The sequence below is a fragment of the Zingiber officinale genome, chromosome 8A, assembly GCF_018446385.1.
Source record: "Zingiber officinale cultivar Zhangliang chromosome 8A, Zo_v1.1, whole genome shotgun sequence".
NCBI classification, from domain to species: domain Eukaryota; kingdom Viridiplantae; phylum Streptophyta; class Magnoliopsida; order Zingiberales; family Zingiberaceae; genus Zingiber; species Zingiber officinale.
The window spans coordinates 115,622,212-115,650,074 of NC_056000.1; the positions used below are offsets into that span (position 1 = coordinate 115,622,212).

The 27,863-nt window shown below is 40.5% G+C and overlaps 1 protein-coding gene across 1 annotated transcript; it reads right to left on the minus strand.

Moving 5' to 3' along the window:
* Positions 1-107: 107 nt before the first annotated feature.
* On the minus strand, positions 108-15,056 carry LOC122010023 (F-box only protein 6-like). The gene is made up of 2 exons (XM_042566375.1): positions 14,873-15,056; positions 108-1,599 (listed from the first exon to the last, which is right to left on the minus strand). The coding sequence occupies exons 1-2, from the start codon at positions 14,974-14,976 to the stop codon at positions 363-365; spliced, it is 1,341 nt and encodes a 446-aa protein (XP_042422309.1). The 5' UTR covers positions 14,977-15,056; the 3' UTR covers positions 108-362.
* Positions 15,057-27,863: the final 12,807 nt, after the last annotated feature.

The following is a 27,863-nucleotide window of genomic DNA, read 5'->3' on the forward strand; positions in this document are numbered from 1 at the left end:
TCAAAACTTTCACAATCACTTCAATGTTAGGCTTTCCTGTTTTGACCAAAGCCCATTCAATGTACAACAGATCGAATTGAACCTATTAAATTTGGCCAACAATTCAGTTTCCTGAAATCAACATAAAATTATACTCTCAGATAACCATTGGCTTTAAACTGAGCCTCAATAAGGCATGACGTTTCACTTTCAAAAGAACTTTATGCTAAAGCAAATATAAAGAACCATAACACAAAGCACCAAGTTTTTTACCTATCATGACATTGAAGCTATTTTGGCGCTTCTCATATCTAAACACAAGGATACCTCTCTACAAAACGATCAAAGGGCGCCGCCGGTCACTGTAACACACCAATTGTCGCTCAAGCAAGTGCAGTGGGGCATGGACGAAATGCAGTCCCACAAGCAATTGTCTGTCTCTTCCTGCTGTGCGGCTGCGTGCATTCTGGCACTCTCTGCCATTCCTTTGTAGACAAATTGTACATAACAAGACGGTTCATCCGTTTCGACCTCAGAGAAAGCATGAGCAAGCCATGGTTGCCCAGGCATGTCATCCTTACATGCTTGCCGTAAAGCTCCAAGCACCAGACGTTTGGCATTCTGTCCACCTCCTTCCACAGGAGAGTCATCTTCTGCATCTCCCATATGTAGACGCATGTGGCGGCATTCTTGGTCACCAAACCTACAAGCAAAATCTGACCTTCATGCTCTGACAGCATATGGTCAGTAAGATGCTGTGGAGAGGGGATGAGGTACTGCTTCCAAATACCAGTTGTTACGTCATACAACAAGATGCCGTCGGGTTCAGCATGCATAAAGTAGATGGTTCTGCCAACCGACACTGTTTGTGACCTAAAATTCAAAGAGAGTGGAAGCCTGATGTTTGGAGGAAAACCTGCACTGTGACTCCAACTGTGATGAATTGAATCGTATATCTCATGATCCCCATTGCATCCGAGCCACATTATCTTGTATCCACTGCTGGCAGTCTTCCCATTCAGAATCATCGCAACAGCCACTCGCGACCAGACTCGGTAAGATCTTGGTGGAAGTTCTTTGAATGAGTTGGTCAGAGGATTGCTAATGTAGAAGTTCTTATGTGATAAATCCAAGAAACAAATGAGACCACCAGCTGATGCTACTGGAAGAAGTACTGTCTTTGCGGGCAGAAATGGAATGGAAATATGATGCCATTTTCTCATAGATGGATTGTACATGGCTCCCTTTCTTATGTTTTCATGAGTGACTGAATAGAACCAAGGATGTAACACTGAAACTTCCGCGAGATGTTGGGAGAAGGTGCATGAAGACAACAAGGAGTTCCACTTTCTGCACACAGTCCGGAACCGGAAGAATGATTCGGTAGGGAGTCTTGCGATCACAGCTTCAAGAAGATCTTCTGGAAAGTCTTTCCAGATTTGCTGATCCATCAAGCCACTTGAAATTGATGCAATTGCTTTTGCAGGGCTCTTTCCCCTTCTATGTCTCTTGCAAGATGGAGATTCAATCATTTCAACCATCTTGTTACCAGACTTATCGTCCATCAAAAGACCAAAGAAGTCATATTCTAGTAGGTTATTCAACTCCAAGATATACAACCTGCGCATGACAAGTAATTAGCAAATGCTTGATTAATCCTAGCTTTCTATAGACAATTAAGTTTTTAAAGAAACCAAGTGGGCCTGGTCACTGAATAACACATTGACAGATATGCAGCAGTAGATGGTAGCAAATATCATGTATCAAATCAAAGATATGTTTGTACTAGAAAACAAACATAACATCTAAAAGATCTCATAGTTGGGCACTTATCTTCTTCCTTGGTTGTGTCAAACACTTATCCTCTGAGTGAACATTAGAAATCCCTATTGATCACATATAATAAAAAACATTTAGAAACAACCGTGTTAAATGCCTGAATCCATATCCATTTCATACTTGAGTCAAAGTACCTAAAAGCCAATTAGAACAGTTTTAGTTGATATTCTTCAAATTTAGTATTACTCTGGTACTTGGAGTTTTCATCTGCTCATCCTTTATATCTATCTCAGGTATCAACACTCTAAGGGAATGCCTAATCCTTATCGATCACGCGTAAACACTTGTAGAAATGATTAAATTAAATACTTGGATCCACAAGTGTCAAATACTCAAATTAAGGTTCGAATAATTTGAACTGAACTCGAATTTAAATCATTTCGAACTATAATTCGATTCAAACCAAGGTTCGAACAAGTCAAACCAAACTCAAGCTCAAATTTTATTTCGAACCGAGCTCGAGCCAAAATTAGTTGTATTTCAAGCTTCAAATCAAATTTCGAATATTTCACATATTTTTCGAGCTCGAACTCAAATATCAATATTTTCATATTATTCGGCTCGATTTGATTCGTTTGCACCCCTAATTGTCATACTACTGGAGAATTGAGTAAGTATATTGATTTTAACTTTATGTTAAAAATTGACCTTTTAACATCAGGGTGATTTCTTGAAATATCATGCTTGAAGTTGAGGGGAGTATCAGCTACTCAGATAACTTATCCTAGAACACTATTTCAAGGCAACGACCTTTTATTCATCTCTACAGGAATTAAGTCACAACCTGATGATACCACAAAACTTCCAGTGGTCCATAACTAGGACAAATGTAATTTATCCAAGCAATCACAAGGCAAAAAAAAAAAATAATAATAATAACCAATATTTAGAAACATTTTTCCATTGGAACCTCATTTTTCATTTTCGTATATAAAACACAGATAGCATGACATAGCTTAAATACAGGTTACATATTTTATATCTGAGACTGCCATGGCTTGACTGATTCTTAAAAAACATTAACATCTATAATTTCTATGGTCGCATGTAAATGAACTAGCATCTAACTTTTGAAAATTTAACCTACTTCTTTTCAATAAATATTTAGCAACATTGCAGAAGTGGAAACAAATATCAAGTTAAATCCTGCTTTAGTACTCAAGAATAAGTAAGATAAGACTCAAAATTGGCCCTCACAAATCTTAATGCATAAATGTTAAAGTGGGCAATAGGAGATCAGAATTGAAGTAGTTTTCTCGTATAACCTGGTCAACACCAATTGTTCTCTAGCTTAGATTGTCAGTCAAAGCTTCAACGTTTGTTGAGTTGGTTCGAAGAAAAAAGAAATATTTAGAAGTGTTGAATGGGTTAGGCTATGTGCCCTATCCAACATTAAACGAGATGGGTTGTGTTGCATGCAACTCTCTCTGCCTGGTATGAAATGAAGTCGTGTTGGAAACATCATAGGGCTGGATTAGGCTCATCATAGCACGTCAACTGAACTGAGCTCAGCTCGGCACATGAGCCAAGTGAATACAATGTTTTATCTAAGTGTGAATGGAGAAGCGGTGGAAGAGAAGAAGCTCCATTATGAATGAGATTTTAGTCCCACATTGAGAGTTTCAAAGCATTTTTGTTGATTTATATTGGTTCATATACATTGAGGATATGAACAAATACATGGGGAGAGACTCTCTCTCACGCGTGGGTGTGTAGGGGGGTGCAAATCTAGGGTTCGGATTGCACTGAACCAAGTTGACTCGTGTGCGAGCACGACCTGTGCGACCTGCGCACATGAATGTCGCGGACCGGTAGGGGGTGGCCGTTTCACTGCTCGGCTAATAATGACCATTAAGATCAATAACTCTGGTCATTGATCCGAGCTCCTATATAAGGAGACTCCGATCATAGGCAAAGGTTCTCCGTTTTTTCCTCCTACTCGGCGGAGTGTCGTATCGTTCGGGTGTCACTCAGTTCGCCGTGACCGTGCGAGCACGACTTGCGCGACTTGCGCACACGAATGCCGCGGACCGGTAGGGGGTGGCCGTTTCACTGCTCGGCTAATAATGACCATTAAGATCAATAACTCTCGGTTAATAATGACCATTAAGATCAATAACTCTGGTCATTGATCCGAGCTCCTATATAAGGAGGCTCCGATCATAGGCAAAGGTTCTCCGTTTTTTCCTCCTACTCGGCGGAGTGTCGTATCGTTCGGGTGTCACTCAGTTCGCCGTGACCACCAGTGCTTGGTCGGATTCATGGTCGACCGTTGTATCCTGAGAAATAGATGACCTTTGTAAGCCTCGAAGCACAGCCGGAGGTGGGCGAATCTGTTTCAAGGAAACTGCGACTCGCAGGCCTCGGTCAGCTTTTCTGCCCATTCGATCGAATTGCAGCCTGGTCTTCCGCTCTGCAAACCTGGTCTTCCGCTCTACAGATCTGGTCTTCCGCTTTGCAGACCAGCCCTGTCGTTCCGTTCTGCAGACCTGGTTTCCCGCTCTGCGGATTTGGTCTTCCGCTTTGCAGATCAGTCCTGTCGTTCCGCTCTGCAGGCCTGGTCTTCCGCTTTGCAGATCTGGTCTGGCGCTCTGCAGACCTGTTCTACCTCTCTGGTCTTCCGCTCTGTAGACCAGTCCTGTCGCTCTACTCTGCAGACCTGGTCTTCCGCTCTGCAGACCTGTTCTACCTCTCTGGTCTTTCGCTCTACAGACCAACCCTGTCGCTCAGCTCTGCAGACCTGGTCTTCCGCTCTACAGACCTGGTCTTCCGCTCTGTAAATCTGGTCTGCCGCTCTGCAGACCTGCCGAGCCGCTCTTTGGCACGTAGCAGAAACTAGCCCCTGCTGGCAGCCTGAGATTATCCGCTCAGGTCATTTCGACTGTAAGTTGAATTTAATTCAGTATAGCTTAAATTCAACTAATACCTGTAAATCTCTGGCATTAGATTGTTTGCGTCCAACAATCTTGAAACAGACTCGACTCTGTTGAGATGGCCACGGAACGAAATGTTGAGGTGCAACAGACTCAACATGTGCAGGCCCCCTCTGCCCCGATTGGAATTGTGTCAATCAACCACGGGGAAAAGGCAGAGAAGTTCAGTGGACTGAACTTCAAGAGGTGGCAGCAGAAGATGCTCTTCTACCTGACCACGCTCAACCTGGCTCGGTTCTTGACCGAGGACCCTCCCAAGCTAGCTGAGGATGCTGATGCGCAGACCATCAGTACAGTGGAGGCATGGACTCATTCTGAATTCCTTTGCCGAAACTACATCCTCAATTGCCTTGCCGACTCGCTGTACGCTATGTATAGCATGAAGATAACGACTAAGGAGCTGTGGGAGTCCCTGGACAAGAAATACAAGACAGAGGATGCAGGAGCAAAAAAGTTCATCGTGGGCCGATTCCTGAACTACAAGATGGTTGACTCCAAGACGGTGATCAGTCAAGTCCAGGAGCTTCTGGTGATCTTGCACGAGATCCACTCAGGAGGGATGATTCTGAGTGAAACCTTCCAGGTGGCTGCTATCATTGAGAAGCTGCCACCCGGTTGGAAGCACTTCAAGAACTACCTGAAGCGCAAGCGGAAGGAGATGAATGTGGAGGAACTCATTGTTCGACTTCGTATCGAAAAAGACAACAAGAGTTTAGAGAGGAAACTGTTCTCTCAGGCTACTGTGAAAGCCAGCGTGGTCGAGCACGGTCAAAACCCGAAACAGAAAAACCCCAAGTCTTCCAAGATGGACCTAGAGGAGGCATCAGCAAGAAAAAATTCTCTGGGAAGTGCTTTGACAAAGTGGGTCACAAATCTTCGGAGTACAAAAAGCCAAAGAAGAAGCAAGAAGCCAACCTGAACGAGGGACCAGAAATGGACGACCTCTGCGCTGTGGTCTTTGAGTTGAACCTGATCGGTTCAAACCCGCGGCAATGGTGGATCGATACTGGAGCCACCAGACATGTATGCTGCAACAAGGAGCTGCTCCACAACTTCGAAGAAGTCACTGAAGACAAACTGTTCATGGGGAACTCAACAACCTCGGACATCATGGGCCAAGGAAAGGTGGTGCTGAAGATTCGAAAGAATCTAGTGTCCGGATCACTGTTAAGCAAGCATGACTTTCGCATTGTCTTTGAGTCGGACAGAGTTGTATTGTCCAAGAATGGATTGTTTATAGGAAGGGGTTATGTATCTGATGGGTTGTTTAAGCTCAATGTAATGGCGATTAGGCCTAAGATAAATAAAACTGAAAGCTCTTCCACTTATATGCTTGAGTCTTCGTGTTTGTGGCATGGTAAACTAGGACATGTTAACTACGATGTATTGCGTAGATTAATTAATATGTAAAGCATATCTACATTCCACCTTGGCCCAAAACACAAGTGTAAGATTTGTGTTGAAGCGAAAATGACAAGGTCATCCTTTCAACATATTGAAAGAAGTAATGAACCACTTGACCTAATCCACACTGATGTGTTCGACCTAAAAGGTACACCAACACGTGGTGGTAATAAATACTTCATCACTTTTGTAGATGAAACACAAAATATTGTTATGTGTATCTTCTCAAAAGTAAGGATGAAGCTATAGAGAAATTTGTTCTCTATAAGAATGAGGTTGAAAACCAACTTAATAGGAAAATTAAGGTGGTTCGAAGTGACCGAGGCGGTGAATATGTGCCCCCATTCGCTGAGTTGTGTGCTGAACATGGGATCAGACACGAAACAACAACTCCTTATACTCCTCGGCAAAACGGAGTTGCTGAGCGAAAGAATCAAACTCTAAATAAGATGATGAATGCTCTTCTATTGAGCTCTGGATTACTAGAGTCCATGCGGGGGGAAGCTGTGTTAACAGCTAATTACCTTTTAAATAAGGTGGCCCGGAAGAAAATAGATAAGAGCCCTTATGAGTTGTGGAATGAAAGACAACCGTCCAACAAATATTTACGAATGTGGGGGTGTCTTGCCAAAGTGTTGGTGCCAGATCCGAAAAGGATTAAGATATGACCAAAGACTATTGATTGCATATTTATAGGATATGCACAAAACAACACTACATATAGATTTTGTGTGTATGAGTCACACATACCGGAGATACACAAGAACTCGATAATCGAATCGAGAAATGTCTCGTTCTTCGAGCATGTGTTTCCGTATAAGACCCGAAAGAATGCTAGCTCCTTAAAATGGGCAAACGAAACACAAGGCGAAGAAGAAAATGATGACGACGAGGAACCCATGGAGGTTGAGCCTAGACGGAGCAAAAGAGTTTGGGTAGAAAAATCCTATGGATCAGATTTTATCACTTTCATGTTGGAAAGTGAGCCCCGAAGTTACTCAGAAGCCGTAGGCTCTTCTGATGGACCTCACTGGAAAGAGGCAATTGCATTCAAGAAGAAAATGAAATCAGATGGCACGATTGAAAAGTATAAGGCCAGACTGGTAATCAAAGGATACCGACAACGAGAAGACCTCGATTACTTTGATACGTATTCTCCGATGTCGAAAATAACTTCCATTAGAGTACTGTTGGCAATCGCCGCTCTATGGAATCTCGAAATACATCAAATGGATGTAAAGACTGCCTTTCTAAACGAGGATTTAGAAGAGGAGATCTACATGGAACAACTTGAGGGGTTTTCTGTGCCAGGACAGAAAAATAAGGTATGTACATTGGTGAAGTCATTATATGGCTTGAAACAAGCTCCAAAGCAATAGCAGGAAAAATTTGATAATGCCATGAAGGAATGTGGATTCAAAATCAATGAATGTGATAAATGTGTCTACATCAAAGCCACAGAGAGTGACTATGTCATCTTGTGCCTCTATGTAGTTGACATACTTATCATTGGGAGTAATGATAAGATAATCAAATCCACTAAAGACATGTTGAACTCAAGATTTGATATGAAAGACATGGGCCTAGCTGATGTGATTCTAGGAATCAAAATTCTTAGAACGATAGAAGGACTTGTTCTTAGTCAGTCTCATTACGTGGACAAAATTCTTGAGAAATTCACCAAGGGTGATAATGCGTTGGCACGAACGCCGATAGATACGAGTCAACATCTATCGAAAAATCGAGGTGAAAGTATCTCTCAGATAGAGTACTCTCGAGTAATTGGAAGTCTGATGTACTTGATGAGTTGTACACCACTAGACTTGGCCTACGCAGTAAGCAAACTGAGTAGATACACGAGTAATTCCGGTGTTGAACACTAGAAAGGGATAACAAGAGTACTGAGATACTTGAGGTATACTCATGAATATGGACTGCACTATACAAGATATCCTGCTAGATATCCTGCTGTGATCGAAGGATACAGCGATGCGAGTTGGATATCTGATATAAAAGACTCTAAGTCTACGAGTGGATATGTCTTCACTCTAGCAGGTGCAGCCATTTCCTGAAAATCTTCTAAGCAAATCGTAATAACCAGATCCACGATGGAATCTGAGTTTGTAGCTCTTGACAAATGTGGTGAAGAGGCTGAATGACTACGGCAATTCTTAGAAGATATTCCACGATGGCCGAAACCAGTGTTGGCGATTTGCATACATTGCGATAGTCAATCAGCAATCGATCGGACACAAAGCCATCTGTATAATGGTAAGTCTAGACATATACGTCATAGACATAATACCATTAGACAACTACTCTCAACGGGAGTTATCACTTTAACTATGTGAAGTCAAAAGATAACCTAGCGGATCCGCTAACCAAGGGGTTAAATTGAAAGTTAGTTGCAAGCTCATCAAGAGGAATGAGTTTGATGTCGTTGTCAGCGATCAGTGCAGAGGGCACCCAACCTATGCTGACTGGAGATCCCAAGAACTAGGTTTAAAGGGACAACTAATCTGCACTGACCAGACACACTGTAGGGGGATAGTCCAATGAAACAATGACTAGACCAGGGTAAGCCGATGGGCTCTTAATGATCAAGAAGAGTAGATGACAACTCTTGAGGGATCACCTATGTGAGAAAGAAGTGGGGCCGCTTCGAAGAGAATTGGAGGCACAATTCTTAGAGCTTCTCACAAAACCAGGCGTGTTCATGGCCAAGAACGAACACACTCATGAGAACTGAGTTGTATCAGGGAGAGTCTTGGGTGAGATTTGTTACTGCTTACACAGATGACAGTATAGTTCAAGGACATCATGTCTACTATCTGTTGGGACCGATTATGTAGCTAGAGGGGGGGGGGGGGGGGGAATAGCTCGGTGCGCTCGTCGTGCTCTTCGTTGCTTGTTTCTTCAAGGATATGTAGCGGAAAATACAAAAAAAAACAACCACAACGCTAACACTAAGGATTTACTTGGTATCCACCACAAGAAGAAGTGACTAATCCAAGGATCCACACACTCACGCACCCTCCACTAATAAAAATACTCCTTTATGATAACTACCAAAGGCGGAGAAGCCCTACAAGTTCACACTACAAGAAGAAAGGGAAAGGGAACAAAATACAAGCAGAAACTTACAATTTCGCACAAGAAAAACCCTAACCCTAGATTTCTTCTTCTTGCTGTAGATCCGCCTTTTGACTTGGAAGAGCCTCCAAGAACTTCAAGAACTGGCGGTGAGAATTTTGTGAAGAAGCTCTGTGAAGATCTGTGCTCGCTGGAGAAGAAGGTCATAAGTCCTTGCGAAGAAGGAGCTCGACAACGGCTTTAATCGACGCCAACGGTGGGATCCCAATCGATTGGATTGCTCCCAATCGATTGGGGAGACTTTGGATCGATCGGCTGATCAATCCAGAGCGCCTCTGTGCTCTCAGGAATTGCTTGGATCGATCGGTTGATCGATCCAGGGCTTATCGCGCAGAATCGAACCTCCCAATCGATCCATTGAACAATTGGGGCCTCTGGATCGATCGACCGATCAGAGCTGTTCTGTTCGCGCGACACTTCTTCCCAATTGATCCACTGATCGATTGGGAGAAGGCTTATCGTGGGGACTCGCCCAATCGATCAACTGATCGATTGGGCATGAGCCAATCGATCGGCTGATCGATCCAGCTCATGGTTTTTGCCCAAAACCAAGTCCAAAGTCCCCTAAACCAACATTCGGTCAACCATGACCTGTTGGTACATCATGCCTAGCATCCAGCCACCCTTGACCTGCTAGGACTCCCTCACAAAGTGTCCAGTCAATCCTTTTGACCCACTTGGACTTATCTTCACCAAGTGTCCGATCAACCTTGATCCACCTAGATTTCCCGTGCCAAGTATCCGGTCAATCCCTTTGACCTACTTGGGCTTCCCAACACCAGATGTCTGATCAAACTTGATCCATCTGGATTTCCTGTGTCTGGCTTCACTCACCAGGACTTTCCTTCTGCCTAGCTTCACTCACTAGGACTTCTCATTTGCCTGGCTTCACTCACCAGGACTTTCCATACTGCCTAGCTTCACTCACCAGGTCTTTCACAATTGTCTGACTTCACTCACCAGGACTTTCAACTGCCTAGTTTCACTCACTAGGACTTCCCATATGCCTGACTTCACTTACCAGGACTTTCAACTGTCTAGCTTCACTCACTAGGACTTCCCATCTGCCTGGCTTCACTCACCAGGATTTTCAACTGCCTAGCTTCACTCACTAGGTCTTTCACTCTGCCTAGTTTCACTCACCAGGATTTTCACCTTGCTTCACTCACCAGGATTTTCACCTAGCTTCACTCACTAGGATTTTCCAGTCAAGTATCCAGTCAACCTTGACCTACTTGACTCTCCTTCACAATTTCCCCACATGAACAATTGCACCTGCAATCTTCATGTGTTGTCTATATGTATTGTCAAACATCGAAATCCAAGTATCAAGACTCGAGCTTGACTCAATTCAAGCTCAGTCAACTTGGTCAACCTTGACCTGGGGAATATTGCACCAACACTATCAGCCAGTAAGCAACCAGATCTTCACGAGGGAAGGTTCAAAGGGTAAAACCTACCTATCCTATACTTGACTCAACTGCTGAATGCTATCACATACCCTATCTCCATTCATATGGGGGATTGTTATATCTAAGTGTGAATGGAGAAGAGGTGGAAGAGAAGAAGCTCCATTGTGAATGAGACTTTAGTACCACATTGAGAGTTTCAAGGCACTTTTGTTGATTTATATTGGTTCACATACATTGAGGATGTGAACAAATGCATGGGGAGATGCTCTCTCTCACGCGTGGGTGCGCAGGGAGGGTGCAAATCCAGGGCCCGGATTGCACTGAACCAAGTTGACTCGTGTACAAGCGTGACCTGCGCACACGAATGCCGGACCGGTCGGGGAAAAATTTTCCCATGTGGAACAACCAACATTTTGCCACGTAAATCTTTTGTTGCTGTGAAATGGATGCATTAAATTTGAGATTAATGCAAAATAAAATTGGCAGAGTAATAGCGAGTGAAACGGTGGTCGTTTCACTGATCGGCTAATAATGACCATTAAGATCATTAACTCTGGCCATTGATCCGAGCTCCTATATAAGGAGGCTCCGATCATAGGCAAAGGTTCTCCGTTTTTTCTTCCTCCTCTGTCGTGCAACTCCTGCTCGGCGGAGTGTCGTAGCGTTCGGATGTCACTCAGTTCACCGTGACCACCAGTGCTTGGTCAAATTCACGGTCGACCGTTGTATCCTGGAAACAGATGACCTTTGTAAGCCTCGAAGCATAGCCAGAGGTGGGCGAATCTGTTTCAAGGAAACTGCGACTCGCAAGCCTCGGTCAGCTTTTCTGCCCATTCATCCGAATTGCAGACCTGGTCTTCCACGCTGCAAACCTAGTCTTCCGCTCTGCGGATCTGGTCTTCCGCTTTGCAGACCAGCCCTGTCGTTCCGTTTTGCAGACCTGGTTTTCCGCTCTGCAGATCTGGTCTTCCGCTCTGCAGATCAGCCTTGTCGTTCCACTCTACAGGCCTGGTCTTCCGCTCTGCAGATCTGGTCTGGCGCTCTGTAAACCTGTTCTACCTCTCTGGTCTTCCGCTCTGCCTGCAGACCTTATCTTCCGCTCTGCAGACCAGCCCTGTCGCTCTGCAGACCTGGTCTTCCGCTCTGCACACCTGTTCTACCTCTCTGGTCTTCCGCTCTGCAGATCTGGTCTTCCGCTCTGCAGACCAGCCATCGCCGCTCTGCTCTACAGACCTGGTCTTCCGCTCTACAGACCTGGTCTTCCGCTCTGCATATGTGGTTTGCCGCTCTCCAGACCTACTCTGACGCTCTGGTATGTCGCTTTGCAGACCTGCTCTATCGCTCTGCAGACCTGCCCAGCCGCTCTTTGGCACGTAGCAGAAACCAACCCCTGTTGGCAGCCTGAGATTATCCGCTCAGGTCATTTCGACTGTAAGTTTAATTTAATTCGGTATAGTTTAAATTCAACTAATATCCGTAAATCTCCGACATTAGATTGTTTGTGTCCAACATACAACTCATGGGCCGGGAGTACCACTCGAATTTAGTATCATATGGTGAGTTGTGGGCTAGTAAAAAGCTTTATAAGCTTATATGAGTTAGCAACTATTAATTTAGGCTAAACATTTTGCGCCATTGGTTGAACTTGAAAAGCTAATGAATCAATTCTTGTGACAATTGGTATCAGAGTAGACCTAATCCTAGACATGACGAGATGTTAGAAAGGGTTATCTGCATGAAGGTGTAGCCACCATTGGGCATCACATGCCACCAATTGTGGAAGATTCTAGGCTGAGTATAGCTTGGGTCTTGACAGGATGTCATCAAGCCTTAAGTAGGAAAGATTTTGTCAGCCAGTTTACTCCCACACAATTGTTTCTTCACTGATTGTACCTGACAAAGTTTCAACCAGGTCTACACATGTCAGGGTCATACCCAACCCAAACACAGCTTATTGCACCTCTATATTTAGTCCATGAAAAAATGTGGCTATCAAGCATAAGTTTAAAAGTTGTGAAAGATGACTTTTCAATAAGATCTAGTTGCTCCCCTAGTTGAAGTTTCCTCAAGTCCTTGCCTAAAGAAGCTACCTAAGTTGATACACTTTTGCAAGAGTTTCTGACCTCACTTTTCAAGAATCTTCTCTATTAGACTGTCAGTGATGCCAAATCCAAAACTTATCTAGAAGTAGTGATGAAGATGAACCTACAACAAAATATGGTGAACTACTGCACTGGAAAAAGATGTTTGCACCAAGTAAATACAAAGACCCAACATCATACATGAATATCTTTATGTTTGTCTATCGCTACTGCACTTCTCTAACACGTGTTAAAATCATATAGGATCCAAAAAGATATACAGCATACCAATATAGTACATATCAATATATGACTACAAACATATATAATAATCTATAACTATTGAAGTAGATCATTGCGTCTCGATAACAACCTGCATCAATGATCTACCAAGAAGGGAAAGACAGATAGTAGTACATTACTCCAAACTGGAACCAGAAAAAATGACAAATCCTAGAAGTAGTTGTGGATATACAGGAGAACATAGTTATTGTCCTTATCTCATCTTGGGATTGGAGACCACTATAGCAACCAAAAAGAGCCACTGGAAGCATCAACCTGATTCAGTAGATGCTTGAATTCACAACCTAGAACCACCTTTTTTTAGACCCATGTCTTTCTTGTGTGTGGTATTCTGCTTGAGTGTTTCTGTTAATTTCTTTCTCCTAAAATTGGTAGAAGTGGATATCCATCTTGTCTTTAGTTTGGTTTGTGTCACATTTTCTATTTTTGCTGTTGATTTTGCTTCATGAAATTGCTCACAAGTAAAGATTAATTCCACAATTTAATGGTTTTGTCAGCAAGACTCAAATTGGAATCTGTCGTCTGTCTCTTTTTCTCCCCAAAACCTTCTCTTTTAGCCTTCTATCTTATTTTCTATTAGCTTTATGTTTGCAACAAAGGGAAGGCCCACACTATCTCAATCATCTACTCTTTAATCCTTATTGTGATTTTCCTAACTGACTTCTGAGCTTTTCTTGTATGAAGATCACACTTTAGAAAACCTTGTTACTGATGTTTGGTGTCTATATTCACATATTTTCAAGTGTTGCAAACAATCACCTTCAGTGCAATGGAAAGAGATAGAGTCGTTGTTTGCATGATAAGTGTAGCAAAAAAGTTAAAAAGAAACTTAATTTATATGGAGTTTGGTGTCAGGGTAAAATCAACATACAACGAAAGAGGAAATAACTAGCCTCTTGGTTAGGCTGACATGTGAAGGACAACAAGCAATTTAGTGGGTACTCAAAAACCTTGCAATCTTTTTTATTGTGCTTGGTGTTTGTTTCACCAAGCATCAATAGCAAGGTTCACCGTCTGAAAAAGCCTTTCTGAAAGCCTACAAACGATAGAAATTATGTTTTCACGTGAATCAGACAAGTTCTAAGTTTCTGCTTCTATGCAAGAAAAAGAATTTCAAAAGACAATTAAGAAAGTCATATATAAGGATTAAAAAGTGGATAACTGAGATAGGGTAGGGCTTACCCTATGCTGCAGCAGGGTCATCCAGCAGCACAAAGATAACAACAGGAAATCAAAAGAAAGGATAAAAGAGAAACCTTGTGGAAAAAAAAGGATAAATGATAGATTCCTATCCAATCCTTCCTTGCAAAACTTACAATTTATAGATATAAAAATCTTTTTTAGAGAATAAAATTCATCAGGAGAGAAGAAATTGAGGGGGAAAAAAGAGAATGCAAAATACAAAATCGACGACACGGACACACCACTACTTCAGCCAACTTTGGGAAAAAGAAATGATACAAATAACATTTAAAAAAAACATAAATCCAGATAAAAAAAGTATTTCCAAGATCACTACAAACGAATAGGAAAGAAAAGATAACTTTCTCAATCAGGCACCTCAAGGATCTGCAAACCCTAACGTGCATGCTCGGCTCCGAAGTCAAGCGATCGAGCAGAAGCACACGACATTTTTAGCGCATATCTAGTTAATCATTTCCAAGACTAGCATTCAAATCCATCCTCCACCTTCCATACCGAGAGGTAAAGGGCCCAAACTAAACTGCACAAGAGAGCAGAAAGCCGAAAGGAAGGTATAGACTTTTGCCTGGGATCGAGGTGGATAGGCCAGTCAAGTGGGGGCGAGGCGTAAAGTTCGCAAAGCTCCTGGATGCGGCCGACGACCTGGCTCAGCTCCGCCGCCTCATCCATCCGCCACCTCCCCCGTCGCCGTCGCGTTCGCCGTCGCCGCCGCTCCTATTTCTCGCGTTTTTCCAGCTCTTCTGTGCTTCTTCTCCATCTAATAGCTCAAACTTGAAAGCCCACGTCATACATGCTACCAGTTAGCCCCAGCTGATGTACCTATTTACTGAACTTGCCACTGTGCGTGTGTTTTGCCCCCACTTTCTCCTGTCGTGCGGACCTGCTTCCCGCATAGGAAGCATATGCGGTTACAAACATCCCCCACGTGATGGCCACGTGCCATTTTTTGCCCTTTCTTTTGTTAATAAAAAACTCCATAGCAATTATCCTCTATAGATTAATGTATTATAATTATTTATAAAATTAAGATTAATGGCATTTAAATTTATTAAACTATTTGAATGAGATGGTAATAATCGGGGCAAAAATTTAAAAGGAAATCCTAAATTAAGAGAAATATTATATTAACGTTTCTTTTCCTTAAAAAATTATGGACGATTTTTTAATGATTTTATTCTAAAATATTGATAAATTCAACATTAGTATCAAAGTTACCAATTAATTTTTACAACGTATAGAAGTTAAGAGGTAGATATTATATGCTAGCTTTTATATGTTCGATCATGATTAAATTATGTTAAATTAAAATATAATAAGTGTCATGTAATTTACTTGTTTATTTTACTTATTGAAATATTATTTTAATTAAATTATCATTCAAAAAAATAAAATTAAAATGGTATAAAGTTACGGTTATTATAACTACATGCTAGCTTCTACAGAATCATTCATAATTAAATAATATTCATTTGAAATATAATAAATATCATTTAGTTTCAATTATTTGTTTTGTTCATTTAAATATTATTTAATCATATTATGAAAAATAAAATTAAAATATACAAAATCACTATTATAAAAGATGGTTGCTAGCTTCTATACAATCAAAGACAAAGATAAATATATTAAATTTTAACTCCATAATTTAAATTACGAGGGAATCGTAAAATATTCAATTGATGATTTTATAAATGGAGGCGCCTTTTTCTTGGCCAATACTCCATGTAATTATTCTTTTTATAATCACTATAATAATCATAATGAATGAGATGGTTTTGACTTTGATTGCGATGATAATATTCTAAAGCTTTAAAATCTTTAACTTATAAAAAATTATAATTATCGGCAAATCAGATCAATATTCTCTATTATTTTATTAGAAAATAACATTATAGTTGAATTGATATTTATAATAAGAATTTCTTTAATGACAATATAAGATAAGTAATCACCTTTCTAACTATATCATTAGTATTTAATAAAAAATTGTCATATAAATATTATATACTTTTCACAATTATTTAAGATTCAATTATATATTTTTTATTAAAGAATAATCATATTCAAATCCCCTAAACTATTTTTTATTTCCCACTAATTGTAATTTTTTTAATAAAAAAGTGGATATATAATTGAAGTTTGAGAAGTGAAAAAAAAAGAGAAAAAGGTTGGTAAAAGAGTGATGCTCCAATTCCATTTGCCCCTTGAAAAAGAGGATATTTCCTCAATTACCATGGAAACCCATTAAGTTTGTATGGGCATAATTAGAAAAATGGTTTAAGAAAAAAACTAAATTGATTATTAGCAATGTTTTTTTTTAAAAAAAATTATTATCGTTAATAATATGAAACTTATAATTACACAATTGGTGTCTTTCACCTTCAAAACTCACCTTCCATAAGAAGATTCACAATCCTAAATTTTTGTTTAATTTTCTACTAATACAATAAAATTTCACTTTAAAATGAATTTTAAGAAGTAAATAAAATTGAGGTTCTTTTTCAAGGAGAGGGAAGGAAATGTGTTTTTAGGGTATCCTTCCTAACCAGTAATGAACATGATTGTTTTGCGAAAGTAATGATTACTAGATCAATGCATTTGCTTCGACCTAAAGGAGAGCGATGGAAGAGGCTTGGCGTCCTCACAAAGTTTGGTGATGTTCCAAAATGAATCCGTCCAACTTGACCTAACACGAATTGATCATGTTAGCCATGACCCCGCCCTAATGAACCATTGTGCCTTGCCCTTGTAATCATTATCATGTTTATTCTCTCTCCATATTTTCTTTAAATTAAATAAAATTGAAAAGGTGTAATTTGGTGATGTGATAATTTGGTGACTCCATATTTTCAACACACCAACTAAAGTGATGTGAAAATTTGGATCCTATCAATTGGTTTACTTGGATGTTGGTCTCCAATTTGCCTCAACTTTATATCGACATGAATTAAGATAAAAAATTGTTAAAAATTATACCTAAAAAATTGATTATGTTAGTAATTATTAATCGGTAACTTGTCGGTGAGATGGTCGGGGATTAATGGTTGGTCAAGGATGTAGGCCGTGATAAATAAGGATGTAGGCCGGTGATGGATGATTCATAGTCAATTATCAAGGAATTGAGATGACAACGAAGGCTAGGAGAGACAAATGATAGTGAAGATGTGAAGAAAGTGAAAGTATACCATTTAAGCATTTAATATTATTATAAAGATTAAACATATTCTTTTATCGAAATTAAATGGGAAAGTTGCATTTAGGTCTATCATAGGTCCGAATTAGGAAAATACTGATTTTTTTAGGATCGAGATGAAAACTAGTTCTCCGAGGCAACTCTTAGTGTTTTTCATATTTGATGACATTGTCATAATATAGTAATAATTACAATTATGAAAAATTTAGAGTTAAGAAAAACAATAAGGTACTTTGTCCTCCAATTAATGATCATGTTGTGGGAATTGGATGGTGAAACAACCTACAATTTGAACAATAAATTAAATTGTAGTTAGGGGTGTAAATGAACCAAGCCGCTCGCGAGCTATTCGAAGTTCGATTCGATAAAAGCTCGTTTGAACTCGTTTAACGAGGCTCGTTAAGATAAACAAACCAAGCTCAAGCTTCGTAATATTCGACTCGTTAGCTTGTGAACACATTCGTTAAGCTCATTAAGCAACTTTTAAATAAAAAAATAGTTTTGATATTGAATTTATAGATTTTACACTCTACTTATGAAAAATATAGACAAATATATTAAATTTATTTATTAAAATAAAATTATAAATTTTAATAATTATATTATAATTTTCTCTAAATATATAATTTAGTTTTTAATGAATATTTAAATTTATGATTTATATTTATTAAGCTCGTTTAGGCTCGATAAAAGCTCGAATAAGCTCGTGAGCCATGAATATATTCATTAAATAAAGCTCGAGCTCGGCTCAATTATAAACGAGTCAAGCTCAAACATTCAAGAGTTCGGCTCGGTTCGGCTCGATTACACTCCTAATTGTAGTCTTGGGATAATGGTTAGATCCTTTAAATGATTAATTTATTTAAGAGTTGAATTTTAATTGTAGAGCATTATAAGAATTTTTCTTCAATAGGACGGTAATCTTAAGAATGCTAATCATTTGGATGAACCTCTATGATTATTAAAAATATATTTAGAAGAAAAAAATAAAAAATTTATTTAGCTTGAAGTTTTCATGGTAAAATGATAAATAAATTGTCTTTTACCCTACTTTAAAAGTTTTTGTTTATTGAAATTCAATTTTTTTTTTCATTTAGTGTAAATATATAGATAAACATAGATAGATAAAGGAGGGAAGCTATATTCATAGAAGATTTTGGGGAGCTTTGAACGTGTAAGATTCTATAAGAAGATTAAAAAAAAAAATCCTTTACACACATGTTGCATTACATAAACATCTCCAAGAGAAACGGATCTTGTTTAGAACTGTCCTGAGTTTTAGCCTAGCCTTAAAAAAAAAAAAATTATTACCTATATAAATTTTTTTTTACCTCCCTAAAGTCCACTCCATCCACACACTCAAAGTCTAGCCCACCTCATTAAGTTAAAGTCTCTCCTAACTCTAATTCGAAGATCCATCCCTATAGTCTCCAAGAATACTAATAGCTTACATTTCATCTTCTATTTTGAAAGGATAGTGATCTGGAGAATGATCAGTAGGATTCTATGTGGATAGGAGGCTAGTACATCTGTTGAGATAGTTTCAAAGCTAGATCAATGTCTAGGTATTCGGGCCTCTCGACTCTATAGTTATTCGGGCTTCCCTGCTATATAGCTAGTCGAGCCTCTCGACTCCATAGCTATTCGGATCTCCTGGTTACATAGCTACTCAGCCTCTCGGCTACATAGCTATTGGGTCTCCCGACTACATAGCTACTCGGATCTCCCGGCTTCATAGCTATTCGGGTCTCCCAGCTACATAGCTACTCGAGTCTCTCAGTTCCATAGCTACTCAAACCTCCTGGTTTCATTTCCTCTTGGATCTCTCGGTTACTTAGCTTCTCATGCCTCCTGAAATTAGCATGAAGATCGAAACAAAAGAAAAAAGCATGCTAATCCCGATTATTTTAGGAAAAAGGAAACATCACGAATAAATCATATATTATTTAAAGAATTAAATAATAACAACGTGAGAATCGGAATAGAAGGAAAAAGTCTGTTAATCTTGGTTATTTTAGGAAAAAAAGACAACAGTGTGAATAAATCTTATATTATTTTAAAAATTAAATAATAACAGCGTGAGGAACAGAACGGATGGAAAAGGTTTACTTTCCCTCTATAAAAGATAGTTCTTTTCAATCTTCAAGGTACACATGCCCATACACATCACTACATCTATTGAAACATGAATAATATTCATCTTCCTTTATCTCTAACTTGAGTGTCAGAGTGGTTTGGCTGGAGAACCCCCTAACCATCATTCTAACTTTTTTCTTGCTGTTTGTCGCCATTCAGGCTCTCCACCACATCATCATCCTTATTGTTGTTCAGAGATTGGTGATTAAATTGACAATAAAGCTGATTCACTAGTGATTCATCCATCGACGTCCACAAGCAAGATCAAATTGATACCATTTGTGGGAACTCTGAGTTAAGATCTGAACTAAAGCGTGAATATGAATGATGCTAGAAGACCTAATGTCATATCCATGGAGACAGATGATTTTGACAAGTTGGTGTTTGCGATGGTACAATCGGTGTTAAAGGGACAACCCTTCTACCTCCCAATGGGTAATCCTTCTACTGAACCACCGTCCCAATCGGTTGAAGCGACACCAATGCATCAAAAGGTGCCTTGGCCAATGCAAACGCTATGAACTATTTCTCCTCTATCGATATGTAAGCTAAGTCTATAAGTAGAGAACCCTATGTAGAATCTGTTGATACAGTCTGACCTGGATGTTGTTTTGCTGTTGACACTGATTTAAGTTTGTATCAGATATTTAACTCAGATTAATTACTAATCTAGGTTGACTAGGTTGACCTGATTGAGAAAGTCCTAACTGGGATGTTAGGCAGTTGGAAAGTCCTGGTGAGTGAAGCCAGGCAGATTGGAAATCCTGGTGAGTGAAGCCAGGTGAAAACCCTAGTGAGTGAAGCTAGGTGCAAGTCCTGGTGAGTGAAGCCAGGCAAGGGAAAATCCAGATGAATCAAGGGTGATCGGACATCTGGTGTTGAAAAGTCCAAGAAGGAAGCTTGGCATGCGAAGTCAGAGAGGGCTCGATAGCTCGTTCTCTAGGACCAGATGAAGTCGGAGAGAGCTAGGGAGCTCATTTCTCCGGACTAGGTCAGAGAGGGCTCGACCCGGACCGATCCAGTGAAACCTTGGACACCTGATCGGTCTGCCGACCGATCAGGAATTGATCAGTAGCTACTAAACATTTACTGATCGGTCTGCAGACCGATCAGAAATCGATCAGTAGCCTACTGTGATGTTACTGATTGGTCAGGAGACCGATCAGGAAGCTGTAAACGTTTGGGAAGAACGCTATCTGATCGGTCTGGGGACCGATCAGATTAGTTCCTGATCGGTCCGCAGACCGATCAGGAGCTGTGCGTATTTTCAAACAGCGCTATCTGATCGATCTGGGCACCGATCAGAGATGATCCAGAAAGCGTGGATCGGTCTGCAGACCGATCCACAGTATTGTTTGTTTTGCATGTACTTTTTCTGATTGCCGTATTTGTCTTCACCATCTGTTTTTAACCATCTGCTGTGAGTCTTTCTAGCTTGCAGGTTGCAGGTCACATTCTCATGTTTGGATTCAAATTAAGCTTCATTAAGAGAAGGAGACAAGTACCTTTTTCACTGTAATTTGCTGCAACAGATACATTTGGGGCATCAACGTTCACTGGCGAAATCCGATTACGATTGGGCTGCTCAGTTTGACCTCTACCCATTGGTTGGTATCCAGAGACGCCAGTGATTTCCATTGGCATGTGTTCAGAGAATCAGAAGAGGAGGAGAGGTGATTGGCTACGCCTTGCTGGCAGCAGCGATTCTGCAGACGGCGGTGATTCGAGCAGAGAGACATAAGAAGGAAGAAGAGGAGTTCAGAAAGGGTATTTTTTTGAATTCTCTGTCTTTTGTGATCAAGCCTTCGAGAGAGCAAGTTGGTGAAGCGGTGAGCTCCTTGCTGAGAAGGTTGATTGTGCGCTCTCTGCTATGTTCTCTTCTCCGCGTGGCTGTAAGCTCATCTTAATATTTTTCTCAGCCACTGTAAGTCTTGTGCTTAAATCTATAATCAACTGAGACTTTGTTGAGAGGTTGCTCCACCGAGAAGGAGACATCTTTAGCCGGATCTTGTCCGGGGTGTGATCTATCGAAAGATCAAGGAGTTGTCCTCCTTACGGACACGCCGAGGAGTAGGGGCAAGTTATCCCCGAACCTCGTATATCCTTGTGTCTGCTGTGTGTTTGTTTTTCCTTCGTTTTAGTTTTCTATTTCCGCTGTGCTGTGCTAACAAAGTTCTTGAAGAAATTTGCGTTTAGTGTTTTTCGAAGAGGCTATTCACCCCCCCCCCCCCTCTAGCCATCTAAGATCCCAACAAGTGGTATCAGAGTCTGGTGCTCTTCATTTCGGCTTAACAACCCAAAGAGCTAAACAATGGCCATGAAGGAGGGATTCAGCACCAACCGTCCACCCTATTTCGAGGGAGCAGATTTCCAATACTGGAAAAGCCGCATGGAGTATTACCTCAAGACCGATATCTCCATGTGGTTTTCTGTCAAGGAGGGTTTTACACCACCAAAAGATGAAGAAGGTAAGGAACTTGATTCGTCTAAATGGTCTACCGAACAACTCCGCAAAGCACAAGCCGATGCCAAGGCCATGGTCACCTTGCAATGTAGAATCGCCAAGGACCAACTCGTCAAGGTAGGTCCGTTCTCGAGTGCAAGAGACCTATGGAACAAACTCATCGAGCTCCAAGAGGGAACTCGAGATTCTCGGATTGCCAAGAGGGACCTATTCTTGAATCAACTCCAAAATCTAACCATGAAGGACAATGAAACGGTAAGTGAACTTCATGGGAGATTCAAGGAGATCATCAATGGTCTACACTCTGTGGACGAACGAGTGGAGAATCGCGATCTAGTAAGGTATGCTCTAAAAGCTTTTCCTAGGAATGCCTTGTGGTCATCTATGGTAGATGCCTACAAGGTATCCAAGGATCTTTCCATTGTTAAATTAGATGAATTTTTCTGTGAGATGGAACTTCATGAGTTTGCTAACAAAGGTCAAAAAGAGAAGGGTATTGCTTTGTTTGCAGGACCAAAGAGCAAGGATGGAAGAAGGAAGAAGGAAAAGAAGAAAGAAAAGGAGATTTCCTCATCCACCTCTTCCTCAGAATCCGATGATGAAAGTGGATCATCATCAAGTGAGATGGCGAATTTCGTAAGAAGAGTCATGAGAAGGAGCAGGAGATACAAAGGAAAAGGTAAACCTAGTGAACAAAATATTGACAAAACTAATGTTACATGTTATGAGTGCAGCAAAAAGGGACACTATCGAAGTGAGTGTCCAAAACTTAAGAAGAAGGAGGAACGAGCCAAAAAGAAGGAGGAAAGAGCCAAGAAGAAGAAGGCTCTCAAGGCCACTTGGGATGAGTCCTCATCAAGCTCATCGGAGGAAGAAGAGAAGTTGGAAAAGAGCACACGACAATTAGCACTCATGGCAAGGGAGGTTTCCGACTCCGAAAGTGAGGGAGATTCGAGCGACGCTTCAACCGCGGCTTCATCATCGTCGGATGATGAAGAGGTAACCTCATCTCATATAGAAAAGTGTTATAAGACTATCACTCATTTATCTACATTGCTTAAAAAGTCAAAAACAGAAAATAAATTGTTAAAAGAAGAAGTAAAAACCTTAAGGACCCTTAGGGAAGATGAGGTCGATGACCTACATCTAGAAGTCCTTGAGGATGAGAACAAGGCTTTAAAGGGTGAGGTTGAGAAACTCAAGAAAATGCTTGAGAAGTTTTCAACTAGCTCTAAGACTCTAGACATGATTCTAAATGCCCAAAGGGCAGTCTACAACAAGGCCGGGCTAGGGTATCAACCCAAGGAGTCGAGTTTCATTTCTCTAATATCTAGAACTCAAGATAGTAGATTACATGTTTCTAGGGCTCATGGAACTAGGAAAGGTATGACCAAGGCATGGGTTCCTAGGTCTTTCGTTGTAGAAGCATTAGGTCCCAAGATTTGGGTACCTAAAACCTCTATCTTCCGTGTCTTGTAGGCATTGGTCGAGGGGGAGCATCTATCAACTTGGTTTGTTGATAGTGGATGCTCCAAGCACATGACCGGGAACAAATCACTGTTTACAACCATTCAAAACAAAAGTAGAGGTAATGTGTCTTTTGGTAATAATGGTAGCCTTAAGGTTGTAGGAGTTGGAGACATTCATATATCCGAATGTCTCCATATCAAGAATGTCCTTCTAGTCAAGGGGATGACTTTTAATCTCCTAAGTGTCAGTCAATTGTGTGATACGGGTTACACAATTGAATTTCATTCAAGTCAATGTTTGGTTAAACACATTGACACACTTGACACGGTACTAGTAGGCACAAGGGTTGATAATATTTATCAAGTATCGTTTAAAAGTGCTACTAATGCTTTGATTAAGTGTTTCATGTCAAAAGAAGAAGAGTCTTAGCTTTGGCATAGAAGGTTGGCACATGTAAACATGAAGAACATTTGGAAGTTAGCCAACAAAGGACTAGTACGAGGCTTACCAAGCATCAAGTATCAAAAGAACAAACTATGTGATGCATGTCAAATGGGTAAGCAAACAAAAGCACCTCATAAAGGTAAAAGCACTGTGAGTACATCTACTGCCTTAGACTTATTACATATGGACTTGTTTGATTGTAACAATGTTATTTCATTGAATGGTAGTAGATATTGTTTAGTAATAATTGATGATTTTACTAGATACACATGGACTTTCTTTTTGAAAACTAAGGATCAAACCATAGATATTTTTATTTCTTTTTGTAGAAGAACTGAAAATGAAAAATCGACAACAATTAAAACCATTAGAAGTGATCATGGTGGTGAATTTCAAAATCATAGGTTTTTAGAATTTTGTCAAGCAAAAGGGTATAGACATGAGTTCTCAACTCCAAGGACCCCACAGCAAAATGGGGTTGTGGAGAGAAAGAACCGAGTCTTACAAGAGGCTGCACGAAGCATGCTCAATGAGTACTCACTACCGAGTTACTTGTGGGCTGAAGCTGTGAATACAGCTTGCTATGTGCAAAACCGAATCCTGATACATAGGTTTTTAGGGAAGACTCCCCATGAACTTTGGTTTGGGAAACCACCTACAATTAAACATCTTAGGGTGTTTGGTTGTAAGGTGTTTATCTTGAACACAAAGGATCATCTTGGGAAGTTCACGGCTAAGGCTGATGAAGGGATACTGGTCGGGTACTCTCTCACCAGCAAAGCCTATCGAGTCTACAACAATAGGACTAAATTGATTGAAGAGTCCTCAGATGTAGCGTTTGAAGAAATCCCCAACTCAAATGATCAATCAAGGGATGTAGGAGAAATTCAATTTGAACTTAGAAATCTAAGTTTGAATGATCAAAATGAAGAACGAGTCGAAATTGACTCTGATGGTGATGAGCAAAGGCAACAAAGAACTCAATCTGATCCTTTGCCTAATATTGAGTCCTTGCCTGTGCCGAGTGAGACCATTCATGAGGCTCCACCAACACCAAGACAATCTAGGATAGCCACTAGTCATCCCCAAGACCAAATTGTGGGAGATATCCAACAAGGGGTTAGGACTAGGTCATTCTTTAGAAATGAGTCTAATGAAGTCGCATTGATTTCAGAGATTGAACCAAAAATAGTTGATGAGGCATTGCACGATCCTGATTGGATCATAGCTATGCAAGATGAATTAGGTCAATTTGAAAGGAGCCAAGTGTGGGACTTGGTTCCTAGACCGAAAAAGACCACCATTATTGGAACTAAATGGGTCTTCAAAAATAAGTTAAATCAAAAGGGAGAAGTTGTAAGAAACAAGGCAAGACTTGTAGCCAAGGGCTATAGTCAAGTCGAAGGTCTCGATTATGATGAGACTTATGCTCCCGTGGCACGATTAGAGTCCATTCGTTTGATGCTAGCTTTTGCTGCACATAGAGGTTTCAAACTCTATCAAATGGATGTTAAATCTGCCTTCTTAAATGGTTTTATTAAAGAAGAAGTCTATGTTGAACAACCACCGGGGTTTGTGAATACCGAAGCTCCAAACCACGTGTACAAGCTCAAGAAAGCACTTTATGGGCTTAAACAAGCACCACGAGCTTGGTACGAAAGGTTGTCAACATATTTACTAGAAAAGGGCTTTGTAAGAGGCCAAATAGACCCAACACTATTTCTACGTAGAGATGGTGAAAACATTTTTGTAGCCCAAGTATATGTCGATGACATAATTTGTGGCTCAAATAACAAGGGCTATTTGAATGAATTCATTTCTCACATGGAAAGTGAGTTTGAGATGAGTCTCGTAGGAGAGTTGACATTCTTTCTCGGACTTGAAATCAAACAAACTCGAGATGGCATTTATGTCCATCAAACAAAATACACTCAAGAGATGCTTAGAAAATTCAATATGAATGACTCTAAGGAAGTGTCCACTCCAATGGCGACAAACACTCGCCTTGACAATGATGAGAGTGGAAAACCAATTGATCTAACGCAATATAGAAGCATGATTGGTAGTCTTCTATATCTCACAGCTAGTCGACCGGACATACTTTTCGCTGTGGGCATGTGCGCTAGATATCAAGTCTGTGCCAAGGAATCTCATTTAATTGCAGTTAAGAGAATATTGAGATACCTTAAGGGCACAATTCGAGTAGGTCTATGGTACCCTCGTACAGAGTCTTTTGACTTGATAGGCTATACCGATTCCGATTATGCTGGGTGCAAATTGGATCGGAAAAGTACTAGTGGGGGTTGCCAATTTTTAGGTTCATCTTTAGTTAGTTGGTCAAGTCGGAAGCAACATTGTGTTGCTCTCTCCACGACCGAGGCTGAATACATTGCCATGGGAGAGAGTGTATCACAATTGTTGTGGATGATACACACCCTAGAGGATTATGGACTTTCTTATAAGGGTGTACAAGTGCTATGTGACAACATTAGCACGATCAACCTAACTAAAAATCCAGTCCATCATTCGAGGACCAAACACATTGAAGTGCGTCATCACTTCATAAGAGATCACGTAGCTAGGGGAGACATTGCACTCACATATGTTGAGTCAAAGTCAAACCTAGCTGATATTTTTACCAAACCCCTTCCGGAGAATGAATTTAGTCATTTAAGGAGGGAGTTGGGAATGTGTTTGGCTCCTTAGGTCATTAGAACTTCACCATGATCAATAAGGACTATTAAAATGACAAGAGTAATTGGGACAATATTTTGGGCAACTTGGGAACATCTCACACAAACTATAAGGTTTAACAAAATATTTTTGTTTGCTAGAAATGGGGTGAGATGCTAGGAACAACCAAATTATTCAAAATGTATCATGCATCCCTTGAATAATTACGTTGAAGAGACATTAATTGAGTATGGGGAAGACCATTACATAATTCATGTGTATTTGGTTCCTAGATCTTACTCATATATTCCAACCAAGGAAACTTGGTTGGACTTTTCCCTATAAATCATGTAACCTTGATTGTTGGAATGTTTGATACCTTTGATCGATACCTTTCGTGATTTTGATTGAAACTAGGATAAGTCATTGAAATAATGATAGAAATTTGGACATATTTTGCCAAATTTGGGACTGAACATAGCAAGGTTGAAGTTTTTAGTCTTTAACCTTGAGTTGTCTATTTTGACAAACTTGAAACTTGTCTGAAATCTCAGTGTTTGTGGTCGAATTTGAAAGTCTCAAGTTATAAACAAATTCACACCATAAGAGCCCATCGTTAGGACATAGTTATGCTTGTAGATTCTCAGGGTTCTAGATATTGATTTTGAAAGTTTTACTGGAGAAACTTCTACGAACTATCAAACATATCTAAGGATTTCGGTTACTGAGGAGAAGATGGATCGGTCGACAAACCGATCCAAAAACTTCCCAACCTTTCTGTCTGTAATCTGATCGGTCCAAGGACCGATCAGGTTATTTTTGTGCGCCTCACTGATCGGTCCAGGGACCGATCAGGATAATCTGATACGCATAGGGCTCTTCTGATCGGTCCATAGACCGATCAGTGGTTCCATTGGTCAAGTCTGTGACTTAGGGGCTTACTGATCGATCTCTGATCGGTCTACGGACCGATCAGGAAGTTCCCTGATCGGTCCGGGGACCGATCAGCTTCGCAGAATGCTACTGATCACTTTCTGATCGGTCTACAGACCGATCAGGAGGTTCCCTGATCGGTCTGGTGACCGATCAGGGGGCTTCGGATACCTTCTGATCGGACAACCGTCCGATCATTTCTTCACTGTACACCCATCTAAACCCTTAAAACCTCCCGATCCC

What these genes read in the sequence shown, in the direction of transcription:
- LOC122010023 (XM_042566375.1), bottom strand. Translation starts at nt 14,976, where the DNA reads ATGGATGAGGCGGCGGAGCTGAGCCAGGTCGTCGGCCGCATCCAGGAG. An exon ending in CCTATCCACCTCGATCCCAG is followed by an intron (nt 1,600 to 14,872) that starts GCAAAAGTCTAT and finishes TGTCATGCGCAG; the next exon opens with GTTGTATATCTTGGAGTTGA.